General features: G+C 42.3%; 1 protein-coding gene across 1 annotated transcript in view; it reads left to right on the plus strand.

Annotated features, from left to right (window-relative positions):
- The first annotated feature begins 1,244 nt into the window (after positions 1-1,244).
- Positions 1,245-22,819, plus strand: part of LOC117815596 (complement C3-like) — a 44,451-nt gene continuing 22,876 nt past the window's right edge. Inside the window, exons 1-18 of the mRNA XM_034687404.1 lie at positions 1,245-1,324; positions 1,418-1,435; positions 3,557-3,746; positions 4,026-4,191; positions 6,935-7,005; positions 7,195-7,286; positions 7,389-7,471; positions 7,580-7,667; positions 7,763-7,865; positions 9,944-10,058; positions 13,159-13,274; positions 13,369-13,506; positions 13,700-13,915; positions 14,049-14,246; positions 14,998-15,150; positions 15,386-15,515; positions 17,522-17,590; positions 21,014-21,328. Of these exons, the coding sequence (XP_034543295.1) occupies positions 1,245-1,324; positions 1,418-1,435; positions 3,557-3,746; positions 4,026-4,191; positions 6,935-7,005; positions 7,195-7,286; positions 7,389-7,471; positions 7,580-7,667; positions 7,763-7,865; positions 9,944-10,058; positions 13,159-13,274; positions 13,369-13,506; positions 13,700-13,915; positions 14,049-14,246; positions 14,998-15,150; positions 15,386-15,515; positions 17,522-17,590; positions 21,014-21,328 (2,341 nt within the window). The remainder of the gene's footprint in view (positions 1,325-1,417; positions 1,436-3,556; positions 3,747-4,025; positions 4,192-6,934; positions 7,006-7,194; positions 7,287-7,388; positions 7,472-7,579; positions 7,668-7,762; positions 7,866-9,943; positions 10,059-13,158; positions 13,275-13,368; positions 13,507-13,699; positions 13,916-14,048; positions 14,247-14,997; positions 15,151-15,385; positions 15,516-17,521; positions 17,591-21,013; positions 21,329-22,819) is intronic.

The raw sequence follows: 22,819 nt of genomic DNA on the forward strand, positions 1-22,819 counted from the left end.
ACGTTTTTGAAAGCACTGCAGACAACAAGTGTGACTTCCTGTAAAGATCAGAGGCTGTGTTCCTGCTGGTTTCACTCCTCTGACACTCTCCACGGCTCATCGTGTTCTTACAAAGAGAGACTGCAGAGTTTTTAATAGGCAGTCTAAGCCTATAGCAGCATCACAAAGACCTGGTCCAAGCCTGATCCAGCTCTAACTATAAGCTTTATCAAAAAAGGAATGTTTGAAGCCTACTCTTAAAAGTGGAGAGGGTGTCTGCCTCCCGGACCCTGACTGGTAGATGATTCCAAAGGAGAGGGGCCTGATAACTGAAGGTTCTACCTCCCATACTACTTTTAGAGATTTGAGGTACAACTAGCAAGCCTGCATGTTGGGAGCGTAGAGTTCTAGAGGGGTAATAGGGCACTATGAGCTCTTTAAGATACGAGGGTGCCTGATTTTTAAGGGCTTTGTAGGTTAAAAGAAGGATTTTAAATTCTATTCTACATTTTATTGGAAGCCAGTGTAGAGAAGCTAACACTGGAGAAATGTGCTCTCTCTTCCTAGCTCTAGTCAATACTCGAGCTGCGGCGTTTTGAACTAGCTGAAGAGTCTTTAGAGACTTATTGGGGCAGCCTGATAAGAGGGAGTTACAGTAATCTAACCTGGGGGTAACAAATGCATGGACTAGTTTTTCTGCATCGCTCTGAGATAGGAAGTGTCTAATTTTTAGAAATATTGCGCAAGTGAAAATAGGCTGACCTTGAGATTTGCTGAATTTGAAAGTTGAAGGATAAATCTTGATTAAATAGGACTCCTAGATTCCTAGCCGAGGTGCTGGATGCCAGACTAATGCCGTCTAAGGTACTTATATTATTAGAAAAAGTCTCTCTGAGGTGTTTGGGGCCAATAACAATCACTTCAGTTTTTCCTGAGTTTAGCAGTAAGACATTTCTGGTCATCCAGGTCTTTATGTCTTTTAGACAAGCTTCTAATTTGAGAGGTTTTACTGCTTCAAAATATTCCACTGTGTTCAGTGTGTGAGGCTGTATTTGAGGATCATTAATCATCTGAAATGAAAGTTTGACTCCACTTAACCTGGTGGAGTGTGTTGGCTGCAGAGTCTCCCCCCAGTTATTGATCAGACACGGCTGCTCCTCCTCTTCCTGTTGACTCTGCAGCGTCTGATGAGGACAGAGGGGGATTTGAGGGTCTGTTATAGTAGCTGATCGGCCACAGTCCACCGAGGCTCCCTGTCAGTCAACATGGGTCTCTGGACGCTGCAAAACTTTGTATTCCTCGTGTTTCTCTGCAAGGCCGACGCACAGTTTGACCCTGCTAGACGGTAACTTTGTGTTTGAGTGTTTTTTTCCTTCACTGTTTGAACAACTTCGAGATCTTTTATTCAATGTTTTAACGTGTACGTGTTTTCTTACAGCCAGCCCTGGCGTGAAAGGTATGTGTGTTTTGCAAAATGATTATAAATGCAGTGGATCTTTCATATTTAGACACCTGGTGTTATTAGTCCTGATTTCTGCTCCCCAGATTTCAACCAATAGAAAGATTCTGGGACCTCCATGAGTGAGTAAACAAAGCAGGACAGAAGAGTTCACATGAACCGTGTCCTCCTTCCTTGCTACCTGTGGCTCATATCAACATCATGGCTGTAATTAATGCTTCTTGTTCTGATTGTTTGCAGCCTACCAGTTGAGATTGCCCCAGCTAATCCTCAAGGGTACAGTTGGATTCCTACTCTTCCCACAAACTATGCATCAGTTAAACTGAACTACTCATCTCTTAATCTTACTCTGTATATTAACTTACCTCTAATGAAGAGTATTTTATAACTCCTCTGACATCTCATCACTTATCTATCTTCTTTTATACTTTAAAAACTTGGAGATGTTCCTATCATCCTCCAAAACACAATAAATGCACATCTTAGTATTATTGTTTTCATGTTGTGGTAGTGGTTATTCAGACTTTGATCTTAGAATTAAGACTTTAATCTCAGAATTCCAACATTGATCTTTGAATTCAGACTTTGATCTTTGAATTCAGACTTTGATCTTTGAATTCTGACTTTGATCTTTGAATTCTGACTTTGATCTTTGAATTCAGACTTTGATCTTTGAATTCTGACTTTGATCTTTGAATTCAGACTTTGATCTTTGAATTCAGACTTTGATCTTTGAATTCTGACTTTGATCTTTGAATTCTGACTTTGATCTTTGAATTCAGACTTTGATCTTTGAATTCAGACTTTGATTTTAGACTTCAGACTTTGATATTAGACTTCTGACTTTAATCTCAGAATTCAGCCTTTTTTATTTATTTATTTGACCTTTTATTTCACCAGGTAAAAAATGTTTGAGAACCAGTTCTCATTTATTAACATGACATGACCATGAGGCGCCAACAGGAACACATACACACACATAGACATAAACATAAAATAGGACAAAAGTGAACAAGTAAGAAGCAATGTGTGCAAGGTGTAAAAAAGTATGTGTGTGTGTGTAGACTTTATTTTAGACTTCTTACTTTGATCTCAGAATTCTGACTTTGATCTTAGAATCTACTTCAATCTCAGATTACTAACTTTGATCTCAGAATTCTGATTTAGATCTCAGAATTCAGACTTTGATTTTAGACTTCAGACTCTGAGTCCTGAATTCTGACTTAGGTCTCAGAATTCATATTTTGATCTCAGAATTCTGACTTTGATCTCAGAATTCTGACTTTGATTTAAGACTTCTGACTTTGATCTCAGAATTTTGACTTTAATCTTATAATCTACTTCAATCTCAGATTACTAACTTTTATCTCAGAATTCTGATTTAGATCTCAGAAATCTGATATTGATCTAAGAAATCTGACTATAATCTTTTCAGATCTTGATCTCAGAATTCTGACTTTGATTTTAGACTTCAGACTTCGATATACAAATTCTGACTTTGAGCTCCAAAATTCAGACTTTGATCTCTGAGTTCTGACTTTGATCTTAAAATTCTGACTTTAATTTTAGAATTCAGACTTAGATCTCAGAATTCTGACTTGTCAGAAAATACTCAAGTGGCCTGTTAGTGGTTGCAGTATTCAGGGTCCAAGAGTCCAGGTTCCTTGTTTGCCTGTACAATTCAAACATGTCAGGACACATTTTTACATGTTTATTTATTTAGTATTAAATGACGGTCACACAATTTAGATTTATTCTCTTTAGATAAGTGAAATAAAATAGGATTCACATTGGCATGTATGCAAAACCCACTCCCACTCTTCAACTGATTCTGCTTCCACCTCAACATGTTCTCTGATTTTTGCAACGTGAAAATAACTTTATTAAAATGTATTTATTAGCTGGGCATGAACCAAAGCATTGTTATATTTTGAGCCACATATCATCCTTTCCTGGAAACATAAGAGGAGAATATAGTTGCATATCTGATCCTTTCTGTGAATTCACAAAGATTCTATTCATTCTAATTAAACACAGCTCTATTTATCCTTCATGTACCTGTGTTACTTTCTACCTAACAATAAAGTCCCCTCCCTCATAGTGCCTTGTTTCCTGCAGGTTCATCCTGCTGGCTCCAGACCTGCTGAGAGCAGACAGCGAGGAAAACATCTACCTGCAGGCTAATGGTGTGTCTAACCCCGTCACCGTCTCCATCACCATCCGGGACTTTGGCAAGACCGCCATGCTCCTGCAGGACTCTGTCATACTCAACCAGGAGAATGGATACCACACTCTCAAATCTATACAGGTGACTCACAAATCTAATCTCTCTTACATTTGAGAGTGCAAGTTTGTTCCTGAATGAACCCTGATTTGGTCACTCTCTTTAAAGTGGTGACGTTTGCAATAAGCTAAATAGGTAGCGAGTTTACCCATATGTGAAAAAAACAAACAATTAAAAGCTGACAGTTTTTTTGTTGTTGTTTTTTTGCAGCCGGCTAAAGATCACTTGTCTTTATAAGATCTGAGCCTCATTCTTATGATGTTACTTATTCTTAAAGTCAGCCTCATCCCTCTTCTTTCTCAGCTTTCCTCTACCCTCTTGAACCGGGAGGAGAAGAAGAGCACGTTTGTGTACCTGACGTTGAACTTTGGGGGGCTCTATATTGAGGAGAGGGTTATAATGGTGACTTTTCACTCAGGATACATCTTCATCCAGACGGACAAACCCATCTACAACCCTGGAGACACTGGTGAGAACTAGTTTGACTCTGTTGTGGAGATCACTGCATTACAAACAGACATGACTCTGTAGTGGAAGTCACTGCATTAAAAACAGACATGACTCTGTAGTGGAAGTCACTGCATTAAAAACAGACATGACTCTGTAGTGGAAGTCACCGCATTAAAAACAGACATGACTCTGTGGTGGAAGTCACCGCATTAAAAACAGACATGACTCTGTAGTGGAAGTCACTGCATTAAAAACAGACATGACTCTGTAGTGGAAGTCACTGCATTAAAAACAGACATGACTCTGTAGTGGAAGTCACCGCATTAAAAACAGACATGACTCTGTAGTGGAAATCACTGCATTAAAAACAGACATGACTCTGTAGTGGAAGTCACTGCTTTAAAAACAGACACATCACTGCAGTGGAAGTCACCGCATTAAAAACAGACATGACTCTGCAGTTGAAGTCACTGCATTAAAAACAGACATGACTCTGTAGTGGAAGTCACTGCATTAAAAACAGACATCACTCTGTAGTGGAAGTCACTGCATTATAAACAGACATGACTCTGTAGAGGAAGTCACTGCATTAAAAACAGACATGACTCTGTAGTGGAAGTCACTGCATTATAAACAGACATGACTCTGTAGTGGAAGTCACTGCATTAAAAACAGACATGACTCTGTAGTGGAAGTCACTGCATTAAAAACAGACATGACTCTGCAGTGGAAGTCACTGCATTATAAACAGACATGACTCTGTAGTGGAAGTCACTGCATTAAAAACAGACATGAATCTGGATTTAAAGTCACTGCATTAAAAACAGACATGACTCTGTTGTGGAAATCACTGCATTAAAAACAGACATGACTCTGTAGTGGAAGTCACTGCATTAAAAACAGACATGAATCTGGACTTAAAGTCACTGCATTAAAAACAGACATGACTCTGTAGTGGAAGTCACTGCATTAAAAACAGACATGACTCTGTAGTGGAAGTCACTGCATTAAAAACAGACATGACTCTGCAGTGGAAGTCACTGCATTATAAACAAACATGACTCTGTAGTGGAAGTCACTGCATTAAAAACAGACATGAATCTGGATTTAAAGTCACTGCATTAAAAACAGACATGACTCTGTTGTGGAAATCACTGCATTAAAAACAGACATGACTGTAGTGGAAGTCACTGCATTAAAAACAGACATGAATCTGGACTTAAAGTCACTGCATTAAAAACAGACATGACTCTGTAGTGGAAGTCACTGCATTAAAAACAGACATGACTCTGTAGTGGAAGTCACTGCATTAAAAACAGACATGACTCTGCAGTGGAAGTCGCTGCATTATAAACAAACATGACTCTGTAGTGGAAGTCACTGCATTAAAAACAGACATGAATCTGGATTTAAAGTCACTGCATTAAAAACAGACATGACTCTGTAGTGGAAGTCACTGGATTAAAAACAGACATGACTGTAGTGGAAGTCACTGCATTAAAAACAGACATGAATCTGGACTTAAAGTCACTGCATTAAAAACAGACATGACTCTGTAGTGGAAGTCACTGCATTAAAAACAGACATGACTCTGTAGTTGAAGTCACTGCATTAAAAACAGACATGACTCTGTAGTGGAAGTCACTGCATTAAAAACAGACATGACTCTGTAGTGGAAGTCACTGCATTAAACACAGACATGACTCAACAGTGGAAGTCACTGCATTAAACACAGACATGACTCTGTAGTGGAAGTCACTGCATTAAAAACAGACATGACTCTGTAGTGGAAGTCACTGCATTAAAAACAGACATGAATCTGGATTTAAAGTCACTGCATTAAAAACAGACATGACTCTGTAGTAGAAGTCACTGCATTAAAAAAAGACATGAATCTGGATTTAAAGTCACTGCATTAAAAACAGACATGACTCTGTAGTGGAAGTCACTGCATTAAAAACAGACATGACTGTAGTGGAAGTCACTGCATTAAAAACAGACATGACTGTAGTTGAAGTCACTGCATTGAAAACAGACATGACTCTGTAGTGGAAGTCACTGCATTAAAAACAGACATGACTCTGTAGTTGAAGTCACTGCATTAAAAACAGACATGACTCTGTAGTGGAAGTCACTGCATTAAAAACAGACATGACTCTGTAGTGGAAGTCACTGCATTAAACACAGACATGACTCAACAGTGGAAGTCACTGCATTAAACACAGACATGACTCTGTAGTGGAAGTCACTGCATTAAAAACAGACATGACTCTGTAGTGGAAGTCACTGCATTAAAAACAGACATGACTCTGTAGTGGAAGTCACTGCATTAAAAACAGACATGACTCTGTAGTGGAAGTCACTGCATTCAAGCAGACATGACTCTGTAGTGGAAGTCACTGCATTAAAAACAGACATGACTATGTTGTGGAAATCACTGCATTAAAAACAGACATGACTCTGTAGTGGAAGTCACTGCATTCAAGCAGACATGACTCTGTAGTGGAAGTCACTGCATTAAAACAGACATGACTCTGTAGAGGAAGTCACTGCATTAAAAACAGACATGACTCTGTAGTGGAAGTCACCGCATGGGCTCAGTGATATGTTGACTTTTGAACAATTGTTTACAAACCATTAAATTCTGTTTTTAACTTATGACACATTACTCAACTTTTTTAGAATTTGGTTTGCATTATACTTGGACTATTTGTTTTACGGCCACTCTGTGTACTTCACTCTTTCCTTTTCTTCCTTTTCAGTTCGTTTCAGAGCCTTTGTGTCATCTCCGTCTTTTAAGGCGTTTGAGAACTCAATCACAATAGATATCCAGGTAAATAAACATCTCTAAATGTAAAATTTGCATTAATATTTGGAACTTGTTCTGTTGGTGTTTGTAAGGCAGAAAAATAAGATTTAATCCTAGATCTTTTGCAGGGTTGTATAAAGTTCTTGTAAGATCCTGTTGTTATACAGATAACACGAGCTGAAATAACTTGTTTGTTTGTGTGTTTGTTTCAAGAATACAGACGGTGTGGTGGTTAAACAGATCTTCAGGGTCAGAGCTGTTGACGGCGTCTACAAAAATACTTTTCCACTCTCTGATATTGTCAAGTATGATCAGTTTGTGTGACCTGTGTGAGTTGTTGACATTATTTCATGAACAGAAGTTAGCTGAGAAATCCCTCCACTCTCTGTGTTTGTTGTTTGAAACAGGGAGGGAACGTGGAAGATGATTGCAAAGTTTGATGACTGGCAGCAGAACAAATTCACCTCCAATTTCGTGGTGAAGAAATATGGTAGGTCAACTTAAAGTGCTTACTTTGTGCTTACATCAATCAGTGTTTATCTAGCTGGAAACCATTGTACCATGGCTGTCTACATCATTATGCCCTGCTGTGTTTCAGTTCTTCCTTCCTTCAATGTAACCTTGACTCCCACAAAGTCCTTCCTCAGCCTGGATGACACCGAGCTGTCTGTGGAGATTTCAGCAAGGTCCATCTAATAATCTTAATCTCTGCAAGCCAAGAATAAGGTCTTAATTGTTCATTATGAATACAATTAGAAGCGTACTGTTCTCTGTGTGTCAGGTACCTGTATGGGGAGCCGGTCCAGGGAACAGCCTATGTTGTATTTGGAGTGAAGATCAACAATGAGATGAGGAGGTTGCCTTCAGTCAAGCAGGTTTCAGATGTAAGTCGCTGCTCTGTCACTTAATTTACCAACTGTTGTGATTGTTTTTTTTACTGAAGCTAAGTTTCCTAAGTGTTTTTTTCTCTAACAACAAGCTTCAGGTTTACATTTTTACAAGTGTTTTAAAGTTAAAACCAAACAATTTTAAAGAAAACAGAGACAAGACAAACAACAAAGAAAATGCAGCATTGGAAATGCAACACAGGCCCCCCATTCAGGACTAGGGGACTCAAATGCTGGGATATAAAAGTGAGTTTTGAGGCAAGACTTGAAAGAGTCTACAGCAGGGGCAGCCCTGATTAAGGAAGGGAGTCTGTTCCACAGTCGAGGAGCCTCAACAGCGAAAGCACTGTCGCCCTTGAGTTCAAATTTTGACTGGGGGACTGCCAGGAGACCCATGTTAGAGGATCTCAGAAGCCTCGAGATTGTGCAAGGTCTCAGGAGGTCTTATAGTGTTATATAAGTAGGGGCCAGGCCATTCAGGGCTTTAAAAACAAATAGCAAAACCTTAGATTCTATTCTGAAGTGTATTGGAAGCCAGTGGAGGGAAGCTTGGACAAGACTGACGGACTGATCCCAGTATACAGGGAGTTACAATCGTCAAGACAGGAAGAAACAAAAGCATGGATGACTTTTTCTAGGTTATTTTGAGAAAGGATGGGTTAAAGGTCCCATATAATAAAAAAACATGTCCTTGCTTATACAAATATACTGTAGCCACCCTTCAGCCTAGCAACCCTGAGAATGTGGGAGTAAAGAAGCCCCTGCATTGTTCCTGTAGCTCACCTACTGGAGAAACATAGCTTGTATGAGGTGATATGAATTTGCAGCAACAGGAATGATTTGCTTTTATTTTCACCAACAACCTGCCCACTACAGTTGGCGCTAATTTGTTTGTTAGTGCCGACCACAGTACCTCAGACTGCTTCGGCAATGATGGCCAACCACATAAGGTTAGGCCTACACATGAAAGGCAAGAAGGTAGGAATAACCCTTACATTTTAATCTACCACTCAAAAACATATTGTAGCTGCAGCTGCGACACTTCAACAGCTGAGTCCTCGTATTTGCAGCCAGATTCTGGGTCATATGTGCAATGGCTGGCGCAAGTTCTTCTGGAGCACTCACCATGTTTGTTTTGGTGTTTTTCCACCTCTGCAACCAACTGCCTTGGTCTGCACCCTCCTCCTTCAGACAACATCCAGGCAGCCGATTAGAGCGACACCTCATTGCCATAGCATCCTGCCCACTCAGGTCGCTGCATGGATATTAAGGTTGGAAACTGAGAAGCTGCAGATCCTCCAAAGGGGCTGTTTTTGCAACTGAATTCAAAGCCTGGCTTAAAAGACAACCAAGACATGTTGTCAACCATTAACTGATACCTGCATGTGCATATTTTTGAGCATGAGGTGCCAAACAAAACGTTAAGGGTAATAAAGCCCTGATATAGTTTCAACCTTGCCATTGCTAAAGGCTAAGATCCAACGGAGAAGTGTTCCTGTCCATGTGGTTAGCGTAAATCCAATATTAACTCTTCTTTAAGCTCTGTTTTGGGCTCCACCGATTAATATCTCAGTCTTAACATCTGAGCAATGTGTGACTTTCTCTGTTTGTTCTGTTTGGTGCTGGGCTGATGGTGTAAACTTGGCTTGTTTGCTGACAGTTATTGTCATCAGACTCAAACATAAAGTTCATGAGTGATTGAGAAACCAAAACAAAAAGGAGTTGAAGAGTTTAGAGTGAACTCTGGATTAGATTGGCCAGGTTATTTGGTTTGACATCAAAGAAAATGCTTGTGAAAGTTGGAGTTTAGCAGGAGAAAAACATCCTGTGATCCACTAACTAACATTTGTTTGAGCCTTTAAACCACTCCTTACCACCTTTGTCTTCATAAGTGTACTAGTATCAGTTTCAATAACCAGTGACAGATGGTTAAAGATCCAGAAAAGACTTCAAGCTGAGATTTTCTGTGTCCAAATACAACCCATTGCTTGATTGATCACAAAATCTGTTGAGTCATGAGACACTCCTGTCAAATGTTTTGTAAAACTTCTCATTTTGTTCTTCACCTCCTGCAGCTGGATGGAGGAACTGTGAGTCTGAGCATGGAGGAGATAAAGAGTGCTTACCCCGACATCAGGTCCTTGGTGGGAAACTCCGTGTACGTCAAAGCCTCTGTGCTCACCACGTCCGGTAAGAACTTCAACACACAGTCAACCCATGACAAACATTCGCTTATGTGAGTCATGCATGGTCAAACATGGGTGTTCTATAAATCAGTACAGTTATCTTTCTGTCGCTCGTTGGACATTTGAAAGAGTCACAAGATCTCCAAACAAACTGTGCTGTGGACTGTGTGTTGTGTTTGCTTTGTTCTTTGAACTCCAGCCTAGTGCGACCAAACGCTTCAGATCTGTATCAGACTGACCTTTTACCTCTCTGGACAAACTTTGACTCTCCTCGTAATGACTTCACTTTTGGGAAATGGAGGGGAAGCTGATCACACCAGGGAAACCTCCAACCTGCAGTTGGAGGAAATCTAAGAAGAAAGAGTGCATAGAGCTTCAACCGATATATTATATTTTAAAGTTGAGCTCATAGGACTTGATATTACAATCCCTTACAGATTAATCAGCACTGGTGTTGAGTGGGTGGGAGTAAATGCTTCATTGGGGTCTTCAGGTGGGCACCCTCCTTCATTGGTGTTTCATTGATTGGCCCACGACACCTTCGCAGGGCTCAACGGCGACACCTGGCATCCCAGGTGTGCCCCCCTCTGCTTTTACCCCCTGTTCATTTTGCAGCCCAGATGGGGTCCTTCCTCTTGATCCATAGCCATCTGCTGCTTTGTTCGGCAGCTTCTGACATTGATCTGATGGCTTGTCGATAGGCCTGACCTCGCGATCCCATTCCCTTAAGGAACTGGGAAGTAGACGTGGCCACAAACCCTCTACACCCAACCTCGACCGGAAGCACTTGGGCACGCCAGCCACGTTGTTCTGCCTCGGCTGCTATGTCAGTGTACTTTAGACGTGTACGCTCATATGCTTCCCAAACTGCAGCCTCCCATGGTACAGTTAGTTCAACAGTGAACAGCGACTTCTGGGAGGTTGACCACAAGGACAGGTCTAGCCTTTGTTGTTAAAATCTCAGGTGGGAACACGAGTTTCTAGTCTAAATCAACTCGCGTTCTCCAGTCCCTGGCCGCGTCTAGAAGGGTTGCTTCCACTCTGGCAGTTGGTTTTATTGGAAGCTGTCCTGCTCTCACGAAAGCTGTGGTGTTTGATTGTCTGGGCTCTGGGGGAGGGAGGGCATTGTTGGCAGTTCTCCTTCCTTCCAGGGCAAAAAAACCCCCACTGCTGTTCAAGGGCCCCTTCGTCACAATATTGTTTGCAATAAAAATTGGCTATTGCATGTGCTTAGAGGATATTTTCTCAGATTGTTACAATAGTATCTGTCTGCAGGCTGCAAGGCAGTAGATGTTCCACCTACAGATACGTCATTGTTACACGTTCCACCCACTACAAGTTTTTTCATAGATGCATCATTGTATCATCACTTAAAGGTGACATATCATGCAAAATCGACTTTTTAATGGTTCTCTACCTGAAATATGTGTCCCTGTCTACAAACCCCCCGAAAATGAAAAGAATCCATTCTGCCCCTGTTCTGATTTCTCCACCTTTCTGTAAATGTGTTTACAGCTCAACCCCTCCTCTGTTTTTCATTCCCTGCACACGTGTGGTAACAAGGAGCTTAGGAGGGAGGCATGCTGGTTGTAGTCTGTCTTAATAAACACAAAGGTCGGTTTTACTCCCCACGTCTGCAGATTTGAAGATCTAGTGGATGATTTTTAGTTTTCATTGAAAAGTGCTAGCGCTAGTTAGCATAGCCACATAGCTACATGTTGGTAGCTGTGTACCAAGACACACGTCGACATACCGACAAATAAAACAACAAGAAACACTAAATCTGTGACCGATGGTTCAGAAAGGTCCTGCTGCAGGCGCCTCTCCGTTAGGATCAGATTCTGGATCAGATTCAGAGGGTTGAAGTAATGCGAGTCTGTGAGCAGCCAACATGTAAACATTAGATCAACGGGCTGGAGAGCCGAGGCCACATCCACTTCCTGAGGGGGCGTGGTCACAGAGAAAACAGCCTGTTCTGAGCAGGGCTGAAAAAAGAGGGGTTTACAGGCAGACCAAAATCTGATTTCAAAGTGTTTTTTTAGCATAAACTTTAAAGACATGTTATGGGAACCTCTTAAGCCAATATATATTGATGAAAAAGATCATAATATGTCACCTTTAACATCTAGTTCCACCCACTAGCCACTTTTACTTTTCTTTTTTTATTAACAAACTTTATTAAACACACAACAAGTTAAACCCTCTGGGTTTATAGCGTCAACAATAACAGCCTGAGGCCTTAACTGCTTTTATTTCATTCATGTAGTCATGTCAAGGTAAAAAGAAAAACACACTGGTCTAGTCACAAGAACTGTCTTGATATACTCCCACTACTGTCTGAAGACGATCCAACAATTATAAGACAACGCCCTGGTTTTATGGCGGCCAACAGCCAGGGAAAGTTATCGGCCGCCATAGAAGCCAGGACGTTGTCAGCATCTCCTGTGGTTCTTGGTGATTCCTATAGCTGCATGTGTAGCGGGTGTGTACTCTCTCTTGCGTTGTGTATAAGGACCAGGCGAAACATTAAACTTTGGCATCAACAGGCCGTTTATTTCTGTTAGTCACAGGAGCTAAAACAGGTCTCTCCAGAACACGAGGACAGGATACCGCAGACTCCACAGACTGACTGACTGATGTACAGGTGTTACCAGTCAAGTCTGCAGGGGCCCCAGCAGAGGGCGCTCAAGTTACTTATAGTACATCTGTCTAGATAGGTAACATTGATAAAAAGAGGATAAGAGATGGCAAGTGGAATCATCACACCGTTACACATGCCCCGCCCACTTGTAGGTACTTGCCCCGCCCCTAGATTTCAGCTTGCAGCTTGCAGACCTTCCCCTCTCGATTTTAAGGTGACAAAACTAAACTGTGCTGAGTGATTTATAGGTCTTGTTGATTTTCTACACAAGAGAACTAGTTGACTACTTAAATCTGAAAATACAAAAAATCTGCAATATGATTATAAAGAAACATTTTGTAAAGTGTCGGATTGTAAAGAGGTAAAGTTATCAGAGGTAGCCCTTCAGTCTTGATTTGATATAAAGTTCTAGTTGGTTGTTATCGTCATTATTTATCATTTCTTCTCACTGTGTTTTCTTCAGGCAGTGATCTGGTCGAGGCAGAGAAGACTGGCATTAAAATAGTGGAGTCTCCCTTCGTGTTATCCTTCAAAGACATGCCACAGTTCTTCAAACCGGGCCTGCCCCTTGACTTCACAGTAAGGATCCCCCTCTATAATCACCATCTTTAACTAGAACTGGGTTGTATCAGTCCTGTTTCCCTGAGTCGACATTTCCCCCCCTCCTCTCCAGATCCAGGTGAGCAATCACGACGGTTCCCCGGCTCGTAACGTTCTCGTGAAGCTGAACATGTTGCAGACGCCAATGATCATCACCGGCAGCGCCAGAGTCACCGTCAACATGGGGAGTGTGCGCGAAGAAAATATCATTGTAAGAATGACGCCATGTTCTTTTCATCTCTTTTTAACTTGGTTTTGATTGTTCTTGAACAAGACCCAAAATCCAAGACCTCAGACTGGGGCAGAGGTTGTGAGTGAAGTTTTTTCCAATTTCGTCTTCTTGAAGTCGTCTCTCCGATGACTTTCAAACAGAGGATTTAACTAACCTTTGTTTGTGTCTCCAGGCTGAGACCATCCAGCCTGGCCTGGCGCCAGAGAAGCAGGCCAAACATCAGTTCAGAGTATTAGCGTACCAGAGCTCTAACCGCCGTAAGCAGAACTACCTGTACATCTCCACAGGGACCAACACGGTGTCTGTGGAAGACAGACTGTCCCTGGATCTGACCATCAAAACAGCAGAGCCGACTATGAGAGATTCCATTAAGTACATCACATACCTGGTGAGCGTTACATTCTACCAGATCCACAATGAACAACACAGCCTCTGTCTTGTGTTTCCCTGGATTGTACTATTTATTGTGAAGTAAAAGTCATCCAGCAGGCGATCACAGGTTTGTCCTCTTCCTCTCTCAGGTGGTGAACAAAGGTAAAATCATTTCAGCTGACCGTGTGGATGTGACCGGTCATTTCGTCACCAGTATTGGACTGACGATCACACCGGAGATGTTGCCTTCGTTCCGTTTTGTGGCGTTTTACAGCGTCCGGGCGGGCCAAGAGGAGGTGGTGCCGGACTCCATCTGGGTGGATGTGGTAGATTCCTGCGTCGGAGGGGTCAGTGAACATCGGCTCGGTTTCAGGCGTCACCTGGAAGGCTTCATTCAACTCATATCTTCCTAATGGTTCCAACAAATGTTCTCCTCAGACTCTTCCCAAACAGAGCAGGTCTAGACCGTACTCTGTGTTCTATTATTCACAAAGACCCAACATCAAGACCGGATCAGATCCAGTCCCATCTTACAGACAGGACTCAGTCTGATCTCATCTTAATCCACCATGAGCAGAGCACTTTGCAGCATTTAGCAAGTTACAGTGGCAAGGACAAACTTCCTTTAACAGGCAGAAACCTCCAGCAGGACCAGACTCATGTTAGACACACATCTGCTGAGACCGTGTTGGAGAGAGGGATAGAGGGAGATGAAGAGAGAGAGAGAGAGATGATAGTGGGGAGACGGATAGTAGTAGTTGTAGCAGCTGGAGTCTGGCACGTCCATAGCGGCAGAGATCCAGAGGAAACTACGAGACAAGGGAGCTCAGGGACCCCAGAAAGGTCTATGGTTAGTAACTTTAATGGGACAGGGAGAGTTAAAGGTAGGATCCCAGTGTGCTGGTTCCCCCGGCACTCTAAGCCTATAGCAGCATAACTAAGAGCTGGTCCAAGCCGGATCACCTCGAACTATAAGCTTTATCAAAAAGAAAAGTTTGAAGCCTACTCTTAGAAGTAGAGAGGGTGTCTGCCTCCCGGACCCCGACTGGTAGATCATTCCAAAGGAGATCAATGATGCATACTTATTTTCTCCTACAGCTGAAAGTGGGGCCGAACGGTACACCTCGAGACTACCGGCCGGGAAGTACGTTAAGTTTTCAGGTCAGAGGTGATCCGGGAGCAAAGGTCAGCATGGTCGCGGTGGACAACGCTGTGTTCCTGCTCAACAAGGACCGACTCACACAGAGGAAGGTGTGTGTGTGTGTGTGTGTGTGTGTGTGTGTGTGTTTAGCTGCATGAAACAAAATCTCATCTTATCTTAAATCTTCAAGACACGTGTAATTTGTGTCAACGTGGGCCTCAACTGTCCTTCAACTTACTCAGGCAAAGGCTCACTGCAGTACCAAGCATTATCTGTGCTCAGTGTGTTAACTGCAGAAAGCTCACATTCTCAGAGTTCTCTTTGTTGCTGTGTCCTTTCCCTCAGCTCTGGGACTTGGTGGAGCACAGAGACATCGGCTGCACACACGGGGGAGGCAGAGATCCCGGGGCGGTGTTCTCAAATGCAGGGCTGCTCTTCTCCTCCAGCGGCGGGTTCAAAACCCCAACCAGACAAGGTAGCTGCCGTCCTCAGACCGTTGGTTAATTCACAATAATAGATACAAGTAAGTCAGAAATAATGTGTGACCCCTTTTTTGAACAAGAGATATGAGGTGGATGAGAAGTAGCGCCAATGCTTCTGTTGCACTCATCGTAAAGAGAACAAGCTTGCATAAAATCAAGAACACCTAAAAAGTTAACGATACAAAAAAACACAAAGTAGTCACTGTGGAAAAGTAGCTGCTTCGTCATGTACTGCATGAGTCTCTATTTCCCTTTGGAGCAGCTGAAGTATGATAAGTAAGGGATTATGATTGGTTAGCAGGTAGTTATGCGGAATAGAATCCTGACAGGGTAACGACCAAATCCCACCAGATCCGTGTCCGGGCGGTCACAGCACCGGATCTGATAGGTTTCTATTCTAGTCAATCTATTAACTTCCACTGGATCCACTCCTTTGGGATCCGGCCGGTCGGAGTCCTCCAGATCAGATACACAGGACTTCTATTTGTGCCGGATGCCGGAGCACGACGCATCCATCTCAACAGAGCAGATGGAGCGGGGACAGGAAGTCAGGCACCAAAACAAAATGAAAACATCGGGTTAATTTTCAGAATAAAACACTCTGTGTTATCACCAGATTGTATTTCACTTAACTACAACAACAAACCAAAGTCATGATGAGCGGAGCCAGACCTGGAGCCAGTTAGCGTTCCATGGTGATGGATTCTTCTCTGCCTGTTCAATCTTTATCAATCATCAATCTTTATTTGTATAGCGCCAAATCACAACAAACGTTATCTCAAGACGCTTTTACAAACATAGGAGGTCTAGACCACTCTATGTCAAATTATGAACAGAGACCCAACTTCAAGACAGGATAAGACTCAGTCTGACCCCACCTTAATCCATCATGAGCATTGCACATCGCAGTATTTAGCTAGTTACAGTGGTGAGGAAAAACTTCCTTTAACAGGCAGAAACCTCCAGCAGGACCAGACTCATGTTAGACAGCCATCATGCCTCGACTGAGTTCGGTCTGGAAAGACAGATAGAGGGGAGTAAAAGAGAGAGGTGATAGTGATGAGACGAGTCGTAGAAGCTGTTGCCGCTGGAGTCCAGCACGTCCGTATCAGCTGGAGTCCAGATCGTCCGCAGCAGGAGGACGTCTACGGCAGCTCAGAGGAATCTACGAGACAAGGGAGCTCAGGGACTCCAGAAAGGTCTATGGTTAGTAACTTTAATGGGACAGGCAGAGTTAAAGTAAGTGATGAAGGGGTTGGGGGGAAGGGGGTGAGCTAGGATCCCAGTGTGTCAGTGCGCCAGTTCCCCCGGCAGTCTAGGCCTATAGCAGCATGACAAAAGCTGGTCCAAGCCTGATCCAGCTCTAACTATAAGCTTTATCAAAAAGGAAAATTTTAAGCCTACTCTTAAAAGTAGAGAGGGTGTCTGCCTCCCGGACCCTTACTGGTAGATGATTCCAAAGGAGAGGAGCCTGATAACTTGTGTCACATACTACTTTTAGTAGTATGGGACACAACAGTATACTGTTGTGGTGGATTGAACATGAACCTGTCCTCATTCAGCTCTCCTTCTTCTCTGAGCTCTGCAGTTCACACACCTTTAAAAATAAACTAATGTCACAACTTTGAACCCTGCTGCTATCATCACCACCACTCATGGTTTAAGTTTCTTTGTAGAGATCGCTAACCTAAAGTTTCAGTGCAATGTGCAAGGTTTTACATTCAGTTCCAAACAAGGTCACACATTCAGCCTCTGTGGAGGATCTGCAGCCTCTCAGTTTCTCACTCTATCTATACAGGATATATAAGTGGGTAGGGATGCTTAAATAATGAGGCACTGCAATGATTGGCTGCCTGAATGTTGTCTGAAAGGGGTGGTGACTGAAGGATGCAGAGGCGGAAAAACACCAAAACAAATATGGCAGCTACTCCAGCATTGATTTATAAAATGTACAAGTTATGACACTTTAAGATATTTACATCCCTTCATCTCTCCTCAGTCCTGCAGTGCCCGGGAAGTTCCAGAAGGAGGCGCTCTGCTGAACTGCTGAAACGTAAAGCCCAGCTGGGTGAGTGTCTTAACATTTAGGCTTTGTTTACTTCTGACTGCTGATTCAGGATAACTCATTTTTCATCGGAGACATCCTTCATGCTCTCATCTGTCTCGACTTGTTGTCCTTATTAATTCAGTTGAACTTGAACCTTAGCTTTTTGGAGCGGAATTTATGGTTTACTTTTTGCACATCAAGCCAGATAGAGCCTCATACTTATCCTGTTGAAGTTTCCAATTCACATTTTCACTCTTTCAAGCACTTATTAGGCCTTCTTATGTAGGAAAACATTCACCTCGTTACACTGTTAAAACGAAAAAGCTGTGAAAACTCAAAATTTCAAGGCAACTGTCTGCACTAGATTTTTTTTTAGTTTTGAGGCTAACTAGAAATCTCACATTTGAGCCAACTGATTAGTTTTTGTTGAGATAACTTAACATTCACATGTAGTGTAACTTGAAGTTGAGTTCTACATACTTGGGGCCTGATCTACTAAGATCCCAAATAACGAGCGCTAATTTGCGTGTGCAAATAATAATTTTGCACGTGTTATTTCTGGGCGTGTTGCGGGTGATCTACTATGACTGCGTGCACAAATGATAACAAGTGCAAAAGTGGTGCAGACCGCCCTTTAATGAGCATTTTGCGTGTGCTATCGGCTGTCACCATGGAGAGTTTGAGAGAACAGAGTGGTCTTAAGCGATAAATGAAGTTTGAAGCCATGGAGTTGGAGGTCTTTGTGGAGGAGGGAAATAAACACATCGGTGAACTCCAGCAAAGGTGAATGCTGTGAGAAAAAACAGAAGATCTGCCGATGAAATAAACGCATCTACTCTGCTCCAAAACGCAATCAGTGTTTTGATGGAGTTTAGAGAGCGATTTGATGAGGCCTGTCCCTGCTTTCATTTTTTACTCTTCCCGTCAACGTTGCACCTTCTGAGCGCTCATTCTCCAAGTTAAAACTAACTAAAAACCCCTCGAGGAGCACGATGGGACAGGAGAGACTGAGTGGACATGTCATGTAATCTATTGAGAATGACAGATCAAAGAAAATGCACATAGTGCATCGTGGACAAGTCTGCGGAGCTTAAGGCTCCTTCAAACAGTGGTGAGTAGGCCGAGTACTTCATATTGATTTTTTGTTTGTATGTGAAGATGTGGGCCGCTGTGCCAATCTTACTAAACTGTATATCTGTTGATACAGTGACCTACTGTGCTCTCATTATATGAAAAAGTTAAAGTGGGTGTCAGAATGATGCGGTCGCTATCCGTGGTGCTGAACTGCTTTGAATTTGTGTTGTTTTATTTATTTATTTGTGTTGTTCTCTTGGTTTGTTAGACTTCATGTCAATCAATCTTTATCAATCAATCTTTATTTGTATAGCGCCAAATCACAACAAACGTTATCTCAAGACGCTTTTACAAACATAGGAGGTCTAGACCACACTATGTCAAATTATGAACAGAGACCCAACACCAAGACAGGGTAAGACTCAGTCTGACCCCACCTTAATCCATCATGAGCATTGCACATCGCAGTATTTAGCTAGTTACAGTGGTGAGGAAAAACTTCCTTTTAACAGGCAGAAACCTCAGGCAGAACCAGACTCATGTTAGACAGCCATCATGCCTCGACTGAGTTGGGTCTGGAAAGACAGATAGAGGGGAGTAAGAGAGAGAGGTGATAGTGATGAGACGAGTCGTAGAAGCTGTTGCCGCTGGAGTCCAGCACGTCCGTATCAGCTGGAGTCCAGATCGTCCTAACTAACTCGTTTGATTGACTTCAAAATGACATAAACAGTGTGTAAAAACTGTAGTAATGCTTGTAAGCCCCGCTGTTATGGGCATGTTGTAAAGTTATGATGAGCTTTGCAGTGACCGCAGCCATGTGTGCGTAACGCTGTGCCAGTTTGCACCTGCGATTCAAACGTGCTAAATATAGACGCAAAAATACCGCTCGCTATCTGCTTCAGGTCTGGTAAATCCCATTGTGTGTTTGTACCTGTTTTTATACACGCAAACCTTTAGTAGATCGGGCCCTAAGAAGTGAAAGTTGTGCCAACTTATTATTGTTTGTTCAGAAAATGTCCCTCTGTTACTGCATATTACTGCACCGTTTTCCCACTTGTAAGGTAGCTAGCTAATGTTCAAGGCGGCTAACTATTGGTAATGACCAGACCATGCCTTATTAAACTAACTAAACAATTCAAAGTTACATTAACCGGTAATCAACTCACCATCATTTGACCAACTGTAAAGCTAGAGTTTCAACACAATACTCAAATAAAACACTCACCTTTAGGGTGATAAAATCCACACAGGACAGGAGAGATGGCGTCACACGTGGGGAATTGAAAGTGTGGAAGACCCCTGCAGATTTGAGTTGGAGACCCCGTTCTTTGCCTGAAGCAGACTCTTTTTTTTGTAATCAAATTTTTATTGTTTTTAAAGATATGCAGCACAATGAAATATCAAATGTATGGGATAAGACAAGACATATCATAAAGTAAAACAAAGAAAAAATTAAATAAAAGAAAAGAAGGTATGGCGACACCTACCCCAAACCACCCCACCTCAGAATAGATCTCCATATGATAACAACAGGGAATATTGTATTCATAGTGATAAAGGAAGTGACTAGTGACATAATTTATAACATTAATGTAAATAAAAATAAAGACAACAACAGAAGGAAATGGTCAAGTAATACCGTAATAATGCTCAGTTATATCATAAAGTTAGACATATTCTTTGAATGGATTATGGATTGCCTGAAGCATACTCAAATAATTTAGCCGAGCCTCAAACCCATAAGTTCAAGTTTTGCCAACCTAACTTATGAAATGAGACCAACTTTACACAACAAACATAATACAGGTAGTTGAGATAACTACACTGATGTATTTTGCAACAAAATTGAACATTTGTTTACTTCACCAACAAAATCTTTTTGAGGCCAACAATTTTAAGTTTTCATTTTACAGTGTAGCTGTTTTATTTTCACATTTCTTCCCAAATTGGTCGCTCACTTTGTCCATCATTTGGGTTTACAAAACAGATCCATGCAGACACTTTATTTGGACTTTTAATCCATTAATAAGCAGCAAAATGAAAGATTAAAGGACTATTGTGGCCCTTTGTCCTTACACTTATTATAATAAGACATCAAACAGCAATTATTTTATCAGGTAAGGTACAAAATCATTCTGTCAGTTTGGGAAACATTGCAGTAAAAAAAACAGAAAGGTGCCTCCAGGTCTTGTGGAAATGAGAGTTTTAGCACAAGTCATCAAGGACACTAATCTTGGCATTACAATCAAAACAAAAAGGTGAGTGTGGTTCTAACAGCTGAGGGATTTACATTGGTATTGGTGAATTTCATTTTGCCATTTGATTTTTTTGACATCTATATTGTTGGTTCCCTCCCCCTTCTGCCTCCAGAGGATCATTACAAAGAGAAGCTGCAGCGTCGCTGCTGTAAGGACGGCCTCAGGGAGATCCCCATGCAGTACTCCTGCACCAGACGCTCCTTCTACATCACAGAGGGCTGGGAGTGCATCCGAGCCTTCCGTTACTGCTGTGCTACCTACAGGGACCAAGAGTTTGACACCCAGATCCCCACAACCCCTCCGCCCTTTACCACAGTTCCACCTACCACCACACCTCAGCCTACAAGACGCCGCATACCAATCGTGGCCTATGGCAGAGTTTTAGAGACGTCTCCACAAAGAATACCCCTCTCTCGGCATAACTTTGGTAAGTCCTGTGCCTCTAATCTTTGTCAGATACAATCGGCGTCGTCTCACAGTTGAGGGGGGAAAACAACCCTTTCCCCCCAGTCTTTAACAATCAATCAATCAATCTTTATTTGTATAGCGCCTGGGTATCAGATGTGTGTCTTGACCCGGAAGGGCAGTTGGTTTTTGAACGTTGTTGCGTTATCACGTTGTTGCCTTGTCACGCTGTTACGTTGGATGCTGCGTCGGCAGGCGGCATGGAGAACCGCGTCTAAAATGTTTGTTCGTGCAATGAAGGATAAACTTGTGGACGCTGTCTAACTGTTCGTACGGTGATGCAATAAATGGATTGTATGGTTGCGCCTACGACCTGTTATTTCAACAACTACAGTAAACGGTATTGTATGGACAAACATATGACAGTACAACGCGTCAGCCAAGTCATTCCCGGGAGATATCGAAACACACCGGCAGCTTTAGTACAGGTCTAAGCTTCTATAGGGCCAAAAGAACGAGGAGGGATACCCAAAGCTGTCCGAAGCCTCAAAAACAATCCACAGCATCCCATCCACCTCCACGCCATCAGAGAGGATATTCTCATAGACAGGATTTACAGTCAACAAAGACAGGAGTGCACTTCTGCCCGTACACACGATGGTTTTCCTCACGTACAGTTTGAAAAGACTCAAGCGGACAAAGACGCGATGAAAGACTGTTTTAAAAGGTTCTGTTAAGAGATTTAAAAACCCTTTAGCTGGTTCAGGTTTGATTTTGAACATTATACAAATGTTTAGTCTTAAGTTGGACAGACGACCCTCTGCAGTGCTGCTCTCTGCTGTGTGAACACTGTTTAAATATCTCCTGATTCCTTATTCTATAGTGGAGCGTTGTTCCATGTTTAACGGATGGTGGCCTTATTTGAGTTTTCTCTCCATCAATCAATCAATCAATCTTTATTTGTATAGCGCCAAATCACAACAAACGTTATCTCAAGATGCTTTTACAAACATAGGAGGTCTAGACCACACTATGTCAAATTATGAACAGAGACCCAACTTCAAGACAGGGTAAGACTCAGTCTGACCCCACCTTAATCCATCATGAGCATTGCACATCGCAGTATTTAGCTAGTTACAGTGGTGAGGAAAAACTTCCTTTTAACAGGCAGAAACCTCAGGCAGAACCAGACTCATGTTAGACACACATCTGCTGAGGCTGAGTTGGGTCTGGAAAGACAGATAGAGGGGAGTAAGAGAGAGAGGTGATAGTGATGAGACGAGTCGTAGAAGCTGTTGCCGCTGGAGTCCAGCACGTCCGTATCAGCTGGAGTCCAGATCGTCCACAGCAGGAGGACGTCTACGGCAGCTCAGAGGAATCTACGAGACAATGGAGCTCAGGGACTCCAGAAAGGTCTATGGTTAGTAACTTTAATGGGACAGGCAGAGTTAAAGTGAGTGATGAAGGGGTTGGGGGGAAGAGGGTGAGCTAGGATCCCAGTGTGTCAGTGTGC

This window comes from Notolabrus celidotus, chromosome 7, assembly GCF_009762535.1.
Source record: "Notolabrus celidotus isolate fNotCel1 chromosome 7, fNotCel1.pri, whole genome shotgun sequence".
Lineage (NCBI taxonomy): Eukaryota > Metazoa > Chordata > Actinopteri > Labriformes > Labridae > Notolabrus > Notolabrus celidotus.